The sequence below is a fragment of the Ochotona curzoniae genome, unplaced genomic scaffold (assembly GCF_017591425.1).
Source record: "Ochotona curzoniae isolate NIBS_2020 unplaced genomic scaffold, NIBS_Ocur_1.0 contig_1274, whole genome shotgun sequence".
Classification (NCBI taxonomy): Eukaryota; Metazoa; Chordata; class Mammalia; order Lagomorpha; family Ochotonidae; genus Ochotona; species Ochotona curzoniae.
Genome location: NW_024465023.1, coordinates 26,674,098 through 26,693,570, shown reverse-complemented (window position 1 = coordinate 26,693,570; position 19,473 = coordinate 26,674,098). Strand labels below are relative to the sequence as shown.

At 39.4% G+C, this 19,473-nt stretch overlaps 1 protein-coding gene across 1 annotated transcript in view; it reads left to right on the top strand.

The window, feature by feature from the left end:
* The window catches only part of PTCHD1 (patched domain containing 1), a 53,221-nt gene extending 34,438 nt beyond the window's left edge, over nt 1-18,783 (top strand). The window contains exons 2-3 of the mRNA XM_041002035.1: nt 3,705-4,365; nt 16,097-18,783. Of these exons, the coding sequence (XP_040857969.1) occupies nt 3,705-4,365; nt 16,097-17,751 (2,316 nt within the window). The 3' untranslated portion in view covers nt 17,752-18,783. The remainder of the gene's footprint in view (nt 1-3,704; nt 4,366-16,096) is intronic.
* The last annotated feature ends 690 nt before the right edge of the window (nt 18,784-19,473 follow it).

Sequence of the window (19,473 nt, the reverse complement as noted above, 5' to 3'; positions counted from 1 at the left end):
GTTAGGTATACTCATGTAAAGTAAAGCCCAACTTTAGAAGCCTTTTCCTTAGGTGAGTTGCTGAAATTTTATAAGCATTTTTGTTATTTATTTGAAAGGCAAAAGAGACAGAGTGGGAGAAGGAAAGTTTTCATCTACTATTTTGCTACTCAAATACATAAAATGACTGGGCCTGAGCTGGGCCAAGACTAGCAACTAGAAATACAATTGAGGTCTCCTCCATCAGAGGCAGAAATCTAGTTACTTCAGCTGTCACATGCTACAACCCAGGGTCTGCATTGGAAGGAAGACAGAAGCAGGAGCCAGAGCCAGGAATCAAACCCAGGCATATGCATGGTGGACATGGGCTTCTAAGCTGTTTGACAGAATGCCTGCTCTGAAATTCTTCAGGCATTAGTTGCTACAGCTGGAAAAGAAGGATAATAATTAAACCACATTCATGGAGTTGGATTTGAATATAGTTTGGAAACTGCACAGAAAATATTTAACAGACTACTTAATATTACCATCATTCTTAACCTGAAAGGTGATAAGAACAAATATATTAACAATTTAAACAGCACGCTCAGAGCCTTCGAATCAATCTCAATTTAACATTCAGTTCTGGCCTCTTTGGCAATAAGCAAAATAATAATCCAACATTTCATGATCAGAATTAACATTGGATTAATTGGGCTTTACTAATACAAACTGCTTGGGGTGTTTACTCTTATGATCTTCCCATTGTTTGGATATTGTATGTCATAAGATTTTCCGTGAGTAAGTATAAGCACAGTAAATTCAGGGAAGATGTTCCTATTATTGACAACACACTGGACTTGACAAGTGCTTTTGGAATGTCTGTTTAGGGAATAACCTAGAATCTACATATTTAAACATTGATTATATGTTGATCTGTATGCCAGATTCAGACTGTATTCAAGGTCAAGACTATTTTGTGAAACTTGTCTGAGAAGGAGGTCTCTCGGTTTGATAATAAGTTTGTGTGATTGTGATTATAAAATCGTTGTGGATTAGCTAAAACACAGCTTTCATTTCTGGCTTTCTTTTTCCTGAATATGTGTGCTTACTGCCCTCAGTGGGGCTCCTTCAGAATATTCAATCAGGGCAGTCTAAAATCATGTACAGATATTTGCCCCAGTAACACATGCAGTGATTCTTCCTCAGACTATACAGACCTTTCAGAGTTGATGTGTGCATACTGATGTGTAGTCATTAGAATCAAAGATCAGAACTGAGCCATTTCAGAACTCATACATAACAGAATATTTCAACTCTCCTTTTGCATGCATCTTATTATCCTTTCACCTCTTATCTCACAATAGAATCCCACAGCCTCTGCCTACTATGTGGGTGGCCTCAGCCAACACCCCCTCTCTGGCTGCTTTGTCACTCTGCATCACCCTGCCACTTCAGAAGCAAGAGTGACACATGCTCTACCCACCACTTCACTAGAAATTCAAGGCAGTTACATCTCACACCAAGTCTGGTGCTGAAAATTGAGAAAGTTTCTCTCTCAAATTTCAGTTAAGTTTCCATTTTCCAGGTTCCCCCCCTCCCACTGAATTATAGCAGTGCAGTACTCTATGGTCCAGTGATCAGAACAGTAGATCTCCAAACTTGGCAGATTACTAAATAGTTGACAACTCCCCACCCAACAGGGCATGGTCGCCTTAGAGAATGGATGGAAAATATCCCCATTGCTATAATTGGTACAGCCCTGTGGCTTAACACCATCTTATTTGGCAATCTTTTTCTCTTGACATATTTAGTAATCACTCTAAGGGAGATTTATTACACTGCTCATGGTAACAAACAATGCACTAAATATTACACATATGCATGCTTTCAATACCACTCCTTTTCTAGCCTCGTCTCAGTCTTTCCCCCAAAGTCTTTTACTCGTATCAAAATTTTCATCTTTAAATTCCTTCTGGATCTTCCTTCCTCCAAAATAATCTCTTACACTTAGTTTGGAATTCTTAGGAATTCTTTTAATCAAAATTTGCTAAACCCTGCTTGGGAAAGAGTAGATGTGAACAACACGCTCTCACAGCTTAAAATCACTAAAACACATTTTGCTCACCATTCATCCCAAAGCACCAAAATGAAAACTCAGCATATGGTTGGGGTTCTGAAAAACAGCTTCCTAGGTATCTCTGGAAAGTGTGTGTGTGTATACACGCACACGTGTGTCTGTGTGTGCACATGGTAAACATAATACAACAAAGTGTTTGCTTAACCTAAGTGTTGGTAGACATAAAGGGATGTGAGAAAGGGGCATGGAAAATTAGGATGAACAATTCATGTGCTATGCCAGTGAAAGGACTCTGATAGCTAGTACCCCTCAGACAGTTTCAACAAAGCAAATACCTAGGCACAGAAACAGCAAAATGTCTTCCTGAATAATCTATCAAAAACAGACTTAAAATGCATGAGAGTTCTGGAGACATTTTGGGGAGAGCCCACTCAGTGCTAGGTATGGTCCTAAATACACTCATTTACCTATGTGCAAACTACATATCTGCCACTGTCATAAGGAGAAATTGTTGGCCACTTGAAAGAGCTGAGTTAGAGACCAGTGTAGCTATAGCTTTAACAACTAGCATGATACTATGCAAAAAGAACCTGTTAGTTCAACTATACCTGAACTTGAGCACTTGTGATCTTTAGGTGCAGGGAAGTAAAAGCACAAATTCAAGAATTAGTCATTGACATTGCCAAGCTAGATCGATATATATAGTATAGCACAACTCTGCTACATACTACGCATGTGACCTTGGACAATTGTCTTGGCTTCTCTGTCTCAATGTCCTCATCTATAAAATGAGGCTAATACTTACACCTATTTAATACTTTGACTAAATGAGTTACTCAGTGTAAATGGCCTATAACTGTGCCTGACATGTAATAGAGGCTGTTAAATTAGTGCTTGTATTCTCATGTACACTTTAGTAGAAGTCATACAAAACCTGAACACAGTAAAACTCTACATTAGGCAAAGTGTATAGTGTGAAATCCACTGTATTTCTTTAGTGTGATTCCCGTGTATCCCAGTAAGACTCTTTAACAGTTACAGCTCCCTTCCCATATAAGCAGATTAAGAAAGTTAGATAATAAAAGGGCCCCCAGGTATAGCTCTTGTCTTTTATGGTACAGTGAGTGTACTGGATGAAATAATTTAGCTGCATTTGAAGTATACTTTAGTATACTTCTTACACTATGTTTTTAAGATTTAAAAAATGGAACAAAGGACCTATATAGGATTATCAAACATTAGGGATCAATGGAGTTACAAATGAAAAATGCGTGGAAATTTGCTGATGTTTTAATGCAGTACTTCTCAAGTTTGAGTTGCATCAGAACCCCCTGGTGAGCTTGCGAAAACCCAAATTCTTAGGCTGAAAGCCAGAAATTCTGATTCAGCAGGTCTTGGCAGGAGGAGGGGGTGGTTGGAGAGTGTGAGTTTTCACTCCTGTCAGGCTTCCAGACTGCACTGGTTCTATTGCCCAGAGGCCACACTGTGAGAGCCACTGGTCCAGTGTGTTTTGTACTTCAACTACCTATTTCTTGTTGTTGGTAATAACCTTTTTATTTTCTCTTTAGCGTAGAGATTAAATGAGTAATTCCCCCATGCAAAGAAACATTTGATCTTACAAATCTAGTGTCACTTACTAATGTCTAATGTCATTTTTCCCCCTTAGTTGCATGCTGCTGTGACCAAGATCCAGGTTCCAAGGCCTGGTTTTAATTACACATTTGCTCACATATGTATCCTGAATAATGATAAGACTTGCATCGTGGATGACATAGTGCACGTCCTAGAAGAGCTAAAGAATGCTCGGGCCACCAATCGGACCAATTTTGCTATCACATACCCGATTACGCACTTAAAGGATGGACGGGCCGTGTACAACGGGCACCAGCTTGGGGGTGTCACAGTGCACAGCAAGGACCGGGTGAAATCCGCAGAGGCAATCCAGCTCACCTACTACCTGCAATCAATCAACAGTCTCAATGACATGGTGGCCGAGAGGTGGGAGTCCAGCTTCTGTGACACTGTCAAAACGTTCCAGAAATATAACAGCAAAGTCAAAATGTACCCTTACACTTCCTCATCATTGAGGGAAGATTTCCAGAAGACCAGCCGTGTGTCAGAGCGTTATCTGGTCACCAGCCTGATCCTGGTCGTCACCATGGCCATCCTCTGTTGCTCCATGCAGGATTGTGTTCGCAGCAAACCCTGGCTAGGCCTGCTTGGCTTGGTGACCATAAGCCTGGCCACTCTTACTGCAGCCGGGATCATCAATCTCACTGGTGGAAAATACAATTCCACCTTCCTGGGAGTCCCTTTCGTCATGCTAGGTAATTACTGCCCTTCATTTTTTCTGTTTCTGTTTTTCTGCTTGTGGTGGTGACTGGGTTCCTAAAAGGCCAGGAGTAAGTATCTAACAACTTTTTTCTTTCACATTTGTAGTATCTTCATTTTGCCCAGAAGTCCTGGGACTGATGCTTTAAATTGCCTGTCATCAGTAAGCAGCAGCCTAACCTAAATGTGCTATAAATCTGACATCCGAAGTAGTCCTGGGTTCCAGCTGTGGTTCTCCATTAAGAACCTATGTGGTATTTAACAGCAATCAATCTTCTCTGTGTCCTACTGTCTTAGCTTGGACTTTCCAAGAAGCAGGCTATGACACAAGGATTCAGATACAAGTAGTGTATTGGGGAGGTAAGCCCAGGAAGCACCGGTATGGGAGTAAGGAAATAAGACAGAAATATTATTGCTATGGTTGCCTGTGCCTGTGACTGCACTGTTCTGGGGCCCTATGAGACACCCACGTAGGTCATACCTTAGGGAGGTCTTCCATGAGCAGTCAGAGAGCTGGGCAACTCATCCCAAGGCACTGTGTAATTCATGAGGGTTGTTCTCCCAGTGTAGTTAACTCCTCAACACTCCTTAGGAAGAATGAGCACACTCTGGCAGCCTCTGGCAGGCTCTAGTGAGCTTAAGGTGAAGGGGAGGGCAAGAGAGCGGGGCACTCATATCTGCCACCTTCTAGAGAGTGTGAATGCAAGCATCACATACAAAGACCTAGTAAATATAGAAGAACTTTGAAAAAATGTGAGATACCAGATATGAAGGGACCTTTCTTGCTACAAACCCAGGAGAACATTTGAAACGAACAATGATGTGTTCCCAGTGTATTCATTCATTCAGGAATGGGGTTGGCAGGGGGTACGGCGGGGGAGCTACAGGAATTTCCCTGATATAGGTAATAGTAAAAAGTTATTGTGGGCATGACATCAGTTGTTCTGACCCTCCAGTATGAAAGATACCATACCTAGCAAGTATGAAGGCTGGGTTTCTGAAAGCCAAGAAGTCAAGAAATTAGCTTTCCATCTTTGCTTCAGCAAAATTGTCACCTGGAATCAGATACTAACATGACAAATGAAGTAGTATTTGTTGTTGTTGTTGTTGGCAGAGAAATAGCCATGATTGAGTTCCCTTAGTATGCCTTATGCCCTATTTTGAAGTAGTAGAAAAGAGAAAAATTTCCTCAGGAAATCTCACTGTTAAATTATGAGCAAGGCTAGTGAGGTTGAAATGCCACAAAATTACATTCTTCCTTCAAGGAAAATTGAGACCCAGTCAATAAACATGTACTAGTAGATTTTGTGAAAAGTAGGGCACTGTGGAGAGACTGAGCAGCCTTAGAATTTCCTAGATTTGTTTGCTTATCACTGTCTACAACAACAGAGAAGGAGGCTGCTCTCCTTCCTCTTAAATTTACGAAGACAGCTTAACTTGCCTCTTTTAAAGCAACCCCAGGATCATGTGGGTCAATTGAGAAATACAGGGTAGTTCCTTGAAGAGTGAGTAGGACTGAGTAGGAGTGTCTTCCATGAAAATTTGAGTAAAAATCTAAATTAAGATGTTTCGTTCATGTTTAGTCACATACTTGGGTGTTTGGGGTTTTTTTTTATTAGCTTTTCATTTTTAAAACACAGTGCATTCTTGTTGAAGCTTTTGTATGTAGACAAGAAACAAAAATAAGAGTTGGAAACTGAAAGAAGATGGTAAGATAGATTCTTAGGATGATAGGAGAAAGATGTCAGAGCTAGTAAAAGGACTACTGGTGCTGATTTTACAGTACTTCAGGATGATACTAGTGAGTTCAAAGCATGTTACAACATTTAAGTCTTCCAAATGAACTTAAGCTTTTCAAAACTTCTAAAAATTAATTTCATTAAATAAATGACACTAGTACCCCCTTAAGCCTTATCTTTGTGCATTTATAAAAAAGCATCAAGTAAAAATCAACAAAGGAAACAACATGCTACACAATACAAGTATTTGACACAAAGAACAACAATACGAACTTGTAGGGTGGGATAGCCTAGTGGCTAATCCTCACCTAACAAGCCCCAGCATACCATATGGATGCCAGTTCATGTCCTAGCTGCCCCACTTCCCATCCAGCTCCCTGCCTGTGGCCTGGGAAAGCAGTCAAGGATGGCCAAAAGCCTTGGCACCCTGCACCCACGTGGGAGACCCAGAGGAGGCTCTTGGCTCCTGGCTTCAAATCGGCTCAGCTCTGGCCATTATGGCCACTTGGGGAATGAACCAGCAGCTGGAAGATCTTTGTCTATGTCTCTCCTTCTCTCTGTATATCTGCCTTTCCAATAAATAAATTAAAAATAAAACAAATCTTTTTTTAAAAGAACTGGTAGGATAGAAAGGTGCTATTGACATAGGAGTATCTTTAAAAATCAAGTCAGAAATGGTGCCACAGCTCTACAGAGACCAAGTATCACTGACCTTTAAACAGAGATCAATTCAGAAAAACCTAGCATTAGCTATGAAAGAGACCAAGCACTGTAGGTGTCCAATACTTTCTTGTTTGCAATTTGGAAGGAATGCTACGTGCATTGATTTGATGGCAGTTTTCCCTGCTGATAATCAGTGTATACTGTTTCTGTGCACTTTCAGCCCAACCAGTTCTCAAGTTACTTAGTCACAACAGGAAAGGAAGCTACACATTTGAGTTGCTTAAGCCCATTTGCAATAAATATTTGGCACCATGTAATGGGTGATTAATATGCTGTTAAGCTAACAGCGCCCAGATCCAGGAGGGTTGCTCTTCTGTATTTCTCAGATAAACTTTTCATTGTTAAGTTTTATCTAAAATGAAATATACGATTTGTAACATCTGAATTCACGGCCATTGTTTAATTCTGGCATTTTTTATTCAGTTTTAACATGCTAATAAATATTTCAAAACACCAAGAAGAAATGCTGTGTTAAGGGTTTTGCACTACTAGTCAATTGTTTGTCCAGTGCTTAAATTTGCCAGACATATCCTTGGCCATCAATTGGTGCCTAATGTGATAAACATATTTTTTAAATTCAACAAACTAAACATTTTCAGTGCAATGTCAGGAACATAAGGCCAGATACAGCCAAATGCCAAAATGGCAGCAGATTTAGATTGGAAACTTTTAAGACCACATGTGTCAAGCAGCATTAACCTGACAAAATTCCAGCAGAGGAAAGAATCTGAATAAACTCTGAGTTTGCCATACCGGGATGTGATTCTGTGTTTCTAGCCAAGATGATGTGTGACATCTCTGGCAATAAGAATATATCCTGCACAGATGAATCATTTTAGAAATGATGTAAGCACAGCTACCTCATGATTTAGAATGTTTTTAATCAGCATCATGTATTAGATAATTCCACTTCTGCCAAAACCCCTGTCCAGATGAGTCAGACTAGTATATTTAGAGCTGAAATCCTAAAAGCTCTACAGCATTATATATGCTCATTGTAATTTTAAGTTACTATAATTTAGAGAAGATTTTGTTTGGTCTATACCCCTGTCCTGCATAAAAAATAATAGCCCTTCTTTCCCAAATATATAGATATCAGGTACTGAGGTATTTAAATGTCCATTTATAAATAGGATATTCATCATTTTAATCTGCTATGAGTATCCTTTAAGGGACGAAGGTTTGCACATCATTGTTCACCAGCTGGGTATGATTTTAAACATTGGCATTGGTTTTGTATGCATAAACTCTCCTTGCAGGTTTAATAGTAATATAAGCTTTGCTGATCAGACACAAATCAGGAAAGGAATGGAATGTTGCAAAATATAAAAAGGAACAGAAAATTTTTCTCTTCCATGAATCAGGAAAAAATGCTGCATTGTATATATTCTATACAACTAAAAAGGAAGAACTGAAGGTATAGTGACAATAATTTGGTTATTTGTATGTGCATGCTAATTTATAAAGGAACCAAAGAGATTAGATGAGGTAAAAAAAATACTCATCAAGTTACATTTCAAGTGTTTCAGGTTTTGAGAAAGCCAAGTATCAGATACAGGTTGCTCTCTTCCTTGTGAACTATGCTCTGAGAAAACTCATACTGAAAGATATGGCAAAAAAGGAAAGATATGGATTAATTGCTAGACAGAGAATAATAGCAGAATTTGAGCTCTTGGCTTCAGCCTGACCCATACCTTGTGTGGCCATTTAGGGGGCTGACCAGATGAAAAATCTCTCTCTCTCTGCCATACCATGTAGCTCTGCCTTTGAAATTTAAAAAGAAAAAAATTAACAGAAAAATAAAATCAGAATATAAGTTAATTTTGATGCAAAATATTGTTTTACATGCATAATTTTTAAATAATATACACACTACATGAATTTTTAGTACCCCTGGTATCTTACCATATAAATTCATTATCTGCAACACAGTGACAATTTCCAGGTAGAATAGAAGCATATTAGCATGCTGTGGAAATATACTATAAATCATTAATACATCCAGAACTTTCTAGAAAGTTTGTCTCCTGAATATCTATTCTGTAGTGCCCTATGACCATTAAAGGACTAATTCACCAGGAGACTGTATATCCCTGTTTTCTAGTTAGTCCTTACACTAACCATATGATAGGTTTGGTAACATGGAACAAACCCAGTTTTACTGTCCTATTCTTCATCACAAAATATCACAATAACAGGACCTGAAACACCAGTCCATGGAGGCAGAACTTAGGTATAATAATGCAAGGGATCTATGTCTTTATCCCCAAGTCACCAACAAAACATCATATACCCAGTCTTGTTCAAAAAATGGGGGAACAGCAGACTCCATGCCTGTCATGACGGCTGGGTAGCCTGAGGCAACATCAGAACACTGGCCTATTTTAAACAGATCCTAAGGAGAAACTCCTAGTATGTAAATTAAAACTAGAATGTCAGAAAATCATAGCTAGGCCACCTCGATCAGATGGATCTGTAGGAACTCAGAACCCAAAGTATTCATATTCATTATCAGGGAAACCCTGTCCATCACTATTTTTGCAAACAAGAGAAAAAATATAGACAGACAGATCCTGAGAAAAGATCCTTTACACTGATTGGTATAGGAGTATGACCTCTCTCTGCTTCATCAAGAAAATAAATTTCCCATCAGACTTCTATTTATCTTGTGTGTGTGTGTGTGTGTGTGTGTGTGTGTGTGTGCACGCAGGTGTATATTATCTATGTATATAACATATATCTTATTTGCCGTATTTATTATGCATACCATGTATATCATATTAGCTCATTATATATTTATATAGATAATCATGTTCAATTCTTACATAGGATATATTGTTTGACTATTTAAATATAAGTGTTATATTTTTCTATATGTTATATAGTATGCATTCAAACATTTTATATGTAAAATATATGAACTATGCTTAAGTAGCATATTACCATATATATATATATATATATACACATAATGCATGCCTACTATATAAAAATATATTGCACAATGACCATAACATATATTATGGGCTCTGTATATAAACAATGGTCTTATTTCTACAGTACATACACATATGGTATCTAAATATCTCATTTTTAAACAAGCAAGATCTATTAGAAAATTCACATCTTGAACTCTCATATGCATCTAAGTAGTGAAGGAAATCATTTCTCAGACTAAAATGCAGTGCTGTGATTACAATTATCAAAATGTGACAAGTCTCTAGTACAAAGAATAAGATGTGTTTATTCTCCCTGATGTGGGTATCTGTTTTTACTTAAGCAGAGTACACCTTTACTCTTACTCTTAACCATGAGACAAAACAGGCTGTGGTAAAGCAAACAATTCAGCTTATAAAGTAAATGTTTATAACTGGCAAAGTGTAAATGTAACCCAATTAATGAACTTCTCTCTGAAAATAGGTGTTATTCAATGTAGACACATATATACTTTTAATTTTACCTGGAAGAAACAAAAATCATAAATGTATGTGGATGTCCTCAAAATAAAAGCATTATATAAACATAAACTTAGGAAATCTTATCTAAGAACAAAGTATGTTTTAAGAAGATTTTTCTCATGCATTATATTATGGGTTTTCAAGAAGAATGTAGTCTTTTTATTTCTGTACCTGAAACTTGGCACTGCCCAGACATGGTATACATGGCTTCGCTGTCTCATGATGTTAAATATTTTGAGACTGAAACGGAAAGATCATCCATCAGCAAGCCATCCCATTTCACATCCTCATCTTCTCAGTCATTCCTCATTTTGAGGAAATCAGGCTGAGGAAATCCTGCTAGTGTGGAAAAGATTAAAATGTAAGGGGCACCCATGGGCATTAGTTAGACTGTGTACTTGTCCATGTGAACTGGGGAAGGTAGAAGAAGAAAAAAAACAGATGTAGTAAACCCAGATGTGTAAGGCAGATCAATTTACTCATGAATATTCATTGATAAGGAAAAAGTCTCCCAGAGAACTCTGACAGCAAAACCATTAAATAAATTAAAAATATGATTCATTTTACAATCAACTCTCCAGAAGCATCTCTACTGGATAAAGTTAGGTTAACTTTCAACTATTTGTTAATGGATTCCTGCCTTAGTGGATTATAAACAACCCTGAAGGCCTTGGCCAGGACCCAGAAAAGAGTCTGTGTGAGAGTGGGACTTAATCTATGAGTATGCCTAAGAGTTACCCTTAGTAAATTTAGGATTAGCTGCTTGAGTTTTTCCACCATTAATGTTACTTATCATTTGTGTTGCTTTTTCTCTTCATTGTCTCCAAAGCCTGAAAGCCAACTGCATGAAGAAATAGAGTATTCTTTGGAGAAGAAGAGGAATTATTAGCCTAAATCCTTTAGTATTCTATTTTCCCCAATGCCAGTCCCAGTCTACTATTAACGGAATTAACAAAAGCAGTTTCCTTTTACAAAGCACACTCTAGGTATCACTGTTTCTAGACAGTAGTGAAGAGTTCTGCTACTGACCTTTACCCAAGGCTGACTATGTCACCTCAAAGCACACACTCATGATTTGGAACTGTGATGTGTGCATATGTGTGTGTGTGGTGACATGCATGAGTATATATGCATGTAATGACACAGATGTGCAATTGGCCAAAAACAGAAACAAACATCTTGAATGTGTTTTTAAACAAATGCTTTAAAGGCTTATTTCGCTTTAGAATTTGATACATTCAATATGTGTTGGCAGTTTTTTGGCTTTACACATGATTGTACAAGAAGGAATGCCCCAAGTGGTTGGTCAGTTCCTGTCACCCCTATTATAATCCCTTTACTCCCAAGACTTAGGCTGATAACGAGCCATCACTCTACTACTACAGGACCCCTGCCTAACAAGGTCGAAATCTGTTGGAAACTTTGGATTTGGGAAGCTATGCAACACCACCCTCCAGCCTTGCTGGGAGCTCCTGCTACTACAGAGCCCTCCAGGACTGACTTGGGACACCGGAAACGGGAAATTTTTCCTTGCCTAACTGCTATTTTGTGCCAGTTATGTAGGTCCCTTGGTCACACTTCATAGACACATTTAGAAAGTGTCTTCCGTTATAAGGATTTTTTAAGAGTGCCAATAGCAATGCCTTTGTTTTTCAAGTTCCTTTGTAAAATGGAACAAACAGTAGTTCAGCTTCTGTAAAATGATTTCTAGCTATATGCAGTGTGTGCTTCCTCACATCTTGCATGCTGAGTTCTAGTTCTTCAGAGGAAGATGGATGGATGCATGGATGGGTGATGGATAAACAAGGAAGCCATCTATTGAGAGAGTCCAACAACCCTACCACACTCTTTCTTCTCTGCCTTGCCTTGACTCTGATTGGTCCAGTTTCTGGTGTGGTAGTAAGAAATAAAAAGGCCAGGAGTTACTACAGAAAAAAAAAAACCCTGAGAAAACAACTTTATATTGCTGCCTGCTATTTCCTCCTCAGTCCTTCTGCATTCCCATTTTCTGTTTCATTCTACAAACTAAAGGAAGCTGCTTTAATAGGCTACTAGCCCAGAGCAGTCTCTATTTACAAGGACACCAATGGAGGCCAGAACAAAGGGAAATTATCTATGATTATGGAAAGAGCAAGTGTTTGGGGTGAGGGAAGAGACGTATGGTCTTTCTCAGGTCCTAGGATTGAAATGTATCTCCCTCATGTCCAGATGACAAAACAGGGTCACCACAGTGAGGCTTTCCTATTTCTCCTGCATAAATACCCAGCTGTGGGGCAAGGCTAGTGCCAACAAGCCACTCCAGGCTGTTAATCACTGAAAGCTGACTGCAGCCATGTTGGCACTCATCTTTCCCTTGACTGAGCTTCAGGAAGGAGGTCTAGTGGCACGAGCAATTGTCCCAGAAATCCAAGTGCTCTTTTACAAAGACACTGCAGAACTCCAGTTTGGGGTTTAGGCTGAAGGCATGTGCTGGAGAAGTGTGGCTGGAGAAACAAGAGCCTGACTTGTCAGGAATGGGAATGGAAGTCTTCAGAGGCATAGCTAATAAGCACTGGCAACCAATGTTAAGTGATCAAATAGAACAGATTTTTTTAGGACCTCTTGTGGCCTCACTGGGTGTCTGCATACATATGCATACATGTGCATGCACCCACATGCGCATTCACACACATAATAAGAGATAAATGATAGGCATAATTTCCCATGGCCCATATAAATGAAATTAAAATTCTCTTTGGAACTGCTCCTAGAGCCAAAAACCTAAATATGATTTTAAAAAAACCCAACTTTCATGCAATAGGAAAGGTCAAATTATACAAGGGCAGGCATTGAAAATACAGCAATAGAACTCATTGGACAAGCTTATAGCCTACTTCAATCTTTCCTTAATTTGGATTTTTTTTTCATTCTAGTCACTGAAGCCTCACTCACAATTAGTCACCTAATAGCTCTATTAATTCAAATTTCTTTTCTCAATTAACTTCTATGATTATTCAAGAGCAAGGTAAGAAATGGATTCATATTGTATATTCCAACAAGAGTCCAAGTCTGATAATTACAAGATTATTATATTATTATTATTATAATTACAAGATTATTACAAGACAATGCACTGTGTTTAAAAGGACTGCAAAACAAATTTAATTTAAATTCTACTTATGAATAATTCTGGTTTTGCTGTATGCACCTACATTTCATACCATACTTTATAACTCCCTAACAGAGCCCTGGTTTTTTTGTGAGGGTTTTGTTTTGCTTTAGTTTTTTTTTTTTTAAGATTTATTTATTTATTGGAAAGTCAGATATACAGAGAGGAGGAGAGACAGAGAGGAAGATCTTCCATCCGATGATTCACTCCCCAAGTGAGCTCAATGGCCGGTGCTATGCTGATCCGAAGCCAGCATCCAGGAACTTCTTCCGGGTCTCCCACATGGGTGCAGGGTCCCAAGGCTTTGGGCCGTCCTCAACTGCTTTCCCAGGCCACATGCAGGGAGCTGGATGGGAAGTGGAGCTGCTGGGATTAGAACTGGTGCCCATATGGGATTCCAGTGCGTTCAAGGAGAGGACTTAAGCCGCTAGGCCACGCCACTGGGCCCTGTTTTGGTTTAGTTTTTAAAAGATATATTCACTTATTTGAGAGGCAGAATTACAGAGAATGATGGAGAGATACAGAGAATAAGAAATCTTACATCTGCTGGTTCACTCAACAAATGGCTGCAATGGCCAGAGCTGGACCAAGGAGTCAGCATTGTTTCTGCAGGGTACTCATGCCTCAAAGGCATTTATTTATTTATTTATTTTTGCCTTCTTTGTCAAAGGCCAAGATAACTTTAATCAAAGGCTGTTTGCTGCATCCTGAGAACATGGTGGAAATAGATTTTTAAAATAGTGTCCCAGGCCTGGCACAATAGTTGGATTGGCTAATCCTCCACTTTGGAGGTGCCAAGATCTCATGTGGGTGTTGGTTCTTGTCCCGGGTGCTCTACTTCCCATCCAGTAGGGATCCTGCACATATGTGGGGAACTCTGAGGAAGCTCCTGGCTCCTGGCTTCAGATAGGTTCAGGTGTGGTTACTGTGGCCATTTGGGGGAATAAACCAGAAGATAGGAGATATTTCTCTTTGTCTCCTTTTCTCTGTAAATTTACCTTTCCAATAAAAGTAAATAAATCTTTTTTTTAAAAAAACTAGTTTCTCCTCCAGTGATTAGATGGCTGACTTTCTAAAGCATAATTAACAACAGGATGCCAGCCAATGAGTGCGCTTTTTACTTCATGTCCAGGGAGTTTAGGTGCCTTCAATTTAATAGGGACTAAGGTTTTAGTTATCAAATTGACAGTCTTGATCTGATCTCTAAAAGCAGCTTTAAAGTGATGCCTAATAAACTGAGATAAATGCCAAGTCCCTCTGTGGAAACAGGCCTTGATCATCACCATGAAGTGGGCATTTAGGTTTGAGGCCCAGCCTTTACAGTAAGGATACTGGCCTGGGCACATGGGAAGCTATGTGCTCAGTTACTGTACACACAGGATAACAGTGACTCACTTCACTCAGCATTATGCTTGGCTGGAGATTTTAAATTCCTTTTTAAAAACAAGACCATTTTACCACAGGGTAAAGATTTTATTATCCTCAATAATGGGATTGAATATGCCAAGGTGTGGAAGCAGAAAATGAGATCTGCTGGTCCCAGTGCCACACAGGGGTTATAAAAGCTGTGATGGGTCACTTTGGTGGACATCCCAGTGTTGCCTTGGCCTGGAAACCCAGGGAATGCAGAAGTATCTGGCTCCAACAAAGAGGGGTGGCAGAAGTCATGTTAGTTTTTTCAGGCAGCAGAGTGGAGTCAAAACATGGGCACTTACTGTCTGTTATTTCAGTACTGTCAGAATACTAACGAGCCAGGCAAAAGCAATATGCAGTTAAATAAAAATTTGCGGTTAAGCCAGGTTACTGATCTGGCTCCCTCCCTCACAGGCCATTGCCAAATAGTGTAAAGAAGCCGGCAGAGTCCCTGCCTGTATTATATGTCTTCTATGAATAAACAAAATAGAGCATAAAGATTCCTAAAGAGAAAATGCAAGTCATAATCCTTCAACCCAATTCTAATTTTTATCCACAGCATGGAAAATTCATGTGAATCTTGATCCTTCTTCACTTTTATCATCTTTCCCCTTTCCTTAAATCTTCCTCCTTATTTTGTTTCCCTTTGTTTCTCAGATTTATTGCTTCCTGCCCTAATATTTGGAGAAGAAAAAAAAAACAAAGAGGCTATGATTTAGTTTCTTGTCAAGGCTCAAATTAAATATAGTGCTTCTTTCCCACCAAAGACATCTACCTGGCCAATTTTAAATGCAATGATAGGATGTTAACTCAGAACCCTCTGTTCACTGTCTTCTTCTGATGACACCCAGCTAGATCTGAAAGCATGGAAAGCAAAATGATGGGTGTCCAGGCAGGCTTTCTGGAATGTTCCACCATACTGCACCAACAACCCTAAGCAACTACTGTAGAGAATGCTCAAGAGATCCCAGCACAAATCTACTCAGCTTTCTATTGGTATAAGTTCAACCACCTTTCTTAAGCCAGAAGGGAACATGAAGATCTTTGCTGCTATTTCATGATTCACCAAAATATAAGCTTATCTCTACATACTAGAAATCATTGGCATGTGCAAACCTGTCACCACTAGGGCTGGTTATGTCCCCCTTAACTCGCTAGCCCCCATGATAAATTTGGTTCCCTCTTTTAATTTTAAAGTGATTAATTCTTTAAATTTTGGCTCTGATCTTCTCTTCTGTCCCCTCAGGTCATGGATTATATGGGACTTTTGAAATGCTGTCCTCCTGGAGGAAAACTAGAGAAGACCAACATGTTAAAGAGAGAACTGCAGCAGTCTATGCAGACTCCATGCTCTCCTTTTCTCTCACCACTGCCATGTACCTGGTCACCTTTGGCATAGGGGCCAGCCCTTTCACGAACATTGAGGCAGCCAGGATTTTCTGCTGCAATTCCTGCATTGCAATCTTCTTCAACTACCTCTATGTACTCTCGTTTTATGGTTCCAGTCTGGTGTTCACTGGCTACATAGAAAACAATTACCAGCATAGTATCTTCTGTAGAAAAGTCCCAAAGCCTGAGGTATTGCAGGAAAAGCCAGCATGGTACAGGTTTCTCCTAACAGCCAGATTCAGTGAGGACACAACTGAAGGAGAAGAAGCGAACACATACGAGAGTCACCTATTGGTATGTTTCCTCAAACGCTATTACTGTGACTGGATAACCAACACCTATGTCAAGCCTTTTGTAGTTCTCTTTTACCTTATTTATATTTCCTTTGCCTTAATGGGCTATCTGCAGGTCAGTGAAGGGTCAGACCTTAGTAATATCGTAGCAACTGCGACGCAAACCATTGAGTATACTACTGCCCAGCAAAAGTACTTTAGCAACTACAGTCCTGTGATTGGGTTTTACATCTATGAGTCCATAGAATACTGGAACACTAGTGTCCAAGAAGATGTCCTAGAATATACCAAGGGGTTTGTGCGGATATCCTGGTTTGAGAGTTATTTAAATTATCTTCGGAAACTCAATATATCCACTGGCTTACCTAAGAAAAATTTCACAGACATATTGAGGAATTCCTTCTTGAAAGCCCCCCAATTTTCACATTTTCAAGAGGACATCATCTTCTCTAAAAAGTACAATGATGAGGTTGATGTAGTGGCCTCCAGAATGTTTTTGGTGGCCAAGACCATGGAAACAAACAGAGAAGAACTTTATGATCTCTTGGAGACGCTGAGGAGACTTTCTGTCACCTCCAAGGTGAAATTCATCGTCTTCAATCCATCCTTTGTGTACATGGATCGCTATGCCTCCTCTCTGGGAGCCCCCCTGCACAACTCCTGCATCAGTGCTTTATTCCTGCTCTTCTTCTCGGCATTCCTGGTGGCAGATTCTCTGATTAACGTCTGGATCACGCTAACAGTTGTGTCCGTGGAATTTGGAGTGATAGGTTTCATGACACTGTGGAAAGTAGAGCTGGATTGCATTTCTGTGCTGTGCTTAATTTATGGAATTAACTACACAATTGATAACTGTGCTCCACTGTTATCTACATTTGTTCTGGGCAAGGATTTCACAAGAACTAAATGGGTAAAAAATGCCCTGGAAGTGCATGGGGTAGCTATTTTACAGAGTTACCTCTGTTACATTGTTGGTCTGATTCCTCTCGCAGCTGTGCCTTCAAATCTGACCTGTACACTGTTCAGGTGCTTGTTTTTAATAGCATTTGTCACCTTCTTTCACTGCTTTGCCATTTTACCTGTGATACTGACTTTCCTACCACCCTCTAAGAAAAAAAGGAAAGAGAAGAAAAATCCCGAAAATCGGGAAGAAATTGAGTGTGTAGAAATGGTGGATATGGATAGCACCCGAGTGGTTGACCAAATTACTACCGTGTGATAGTGTCTGTTTGGTATATTTTCACCCTAGGTCTTATCTACAGCAAAGAGATTATGTTAATGAAACAATTACATTTGAAAGTATTCCTTGTTTAAGGATAAGAAACAGGCATTGAAAAACAAGGTAAAAGACAAAAGGGTGGAAATGAGCATGATATATTTTCAGTCTTCAAAACAAAAGGGTTATGAGAAAGAATTCATATACCTACACACACACACACACACACACACACACACACACACACAAAGATTCACAGTCTTTCAAAGCAACATCAAAAAGGAGAAAGCTTATTTATAAGCAGGATCTTATTTTATCCACATTGTAGATGTTGCTGGTATTGTGACAAACCTATTGACTGAAATGTCAGCTGCCAAGGCAGAAATAGCTCTAAGTGTTGTTGAAACAATAAGGGTTCCAGATATTCTGCAGAGCAGTAACTCCAACCAGGTCTGTGGTTTGAGATCTTAGCCATCTCATCTAGTTCCACAAAACCCTAGGAGATGCTTCTGAAAGTTCTGACCAACAAAATCAGGTCAGAAGGAGACATCATACAAAGTGACCATCACCCATGGACTGAGGTTGAGTTATCCCTAACTTTACCTGGGTGAGGCAGTTTTGTTGTTTAGAATGAATTTATCCTATTCCTCCACTGATATTCTTTTAACATTCATGTAGTTTGGTTAATACACTTGGAAACCAATGACAGCTCTAGCACTGTAGAAATCAGGGCAACTCTATTTTGAAATATCTTGTCACTTGTTTCCGAATAGGTATGTTTAAGTAATCCAACTTTTGGCAGCAGGCACTGAGACCCAAAACTACAGAGCCAAACCCAAATGCCTGGCATGATGAAGAAAAAGTAGGTATTTACTTGAATACAGAGACAGTATCTCCATTTTAACAGAAAAAAAAACCCAGCTGGTACAGCTGTTTGTGGTTTGGCCCTAAATGCATTTTGCATGGATGCCCAGAAACAACATCTGCCCACACACAGCTGATGAAGCCAATGAACCCTGAAATGATTATTTGCCATAGCCTGCAACTTGTAAAGGCCAGCCTGTCTTTGCTGTGACACATAGGGCAGGGAGAAAAGATCTTTGGTAAGTCTATATCCTGATACTAGAAACTGTGAGAGTAGGGTAGACAAAGGCCTGAAAAGAAGACAGCTGGCAATGACTTGGGAAAAATACTAACCAATACAAATATATCAATGGTGATAGTCAAACTTTCCTTTTAATCTGGTTGTACCTCACTTTCCCTGTCTTCCCATTCACCTTTTCAAGTATAGCTCTACTTTATGGCAATGCCCTTCTGCACCCTAGCAAGCCTAGATGTTTGCACTGTTGACTTGCAATATCCACAGAGGAAACAGTTCATGAATTTTAAACAGAAGTGAATTGCTCTGAAGAGGCTATGTACCTGCCCCAGATTCCAGCATTTCTTTAGATCTATACATTTCTTTAGATCTATACAATGAAGCTGAAACCTGGTTCCATTTGAAGTAAATGTCTGCAGTATTTTTCCCTTTTAGAGATGTAGCCTCTTTAGACACTGATAGTGGTAAGCATTTCCCTAAAGCATCTTACCTTTCTGGACCTTAGCAAATGTACTGTGCAATTTCCCCATCCTTCTCAGAAGTGGAAACTAACACATAAGAGAATGACATTACTCACCCAGGTCATACCAACTAGAGGATTTCTATCGTTTTAGCATGCCTGATAC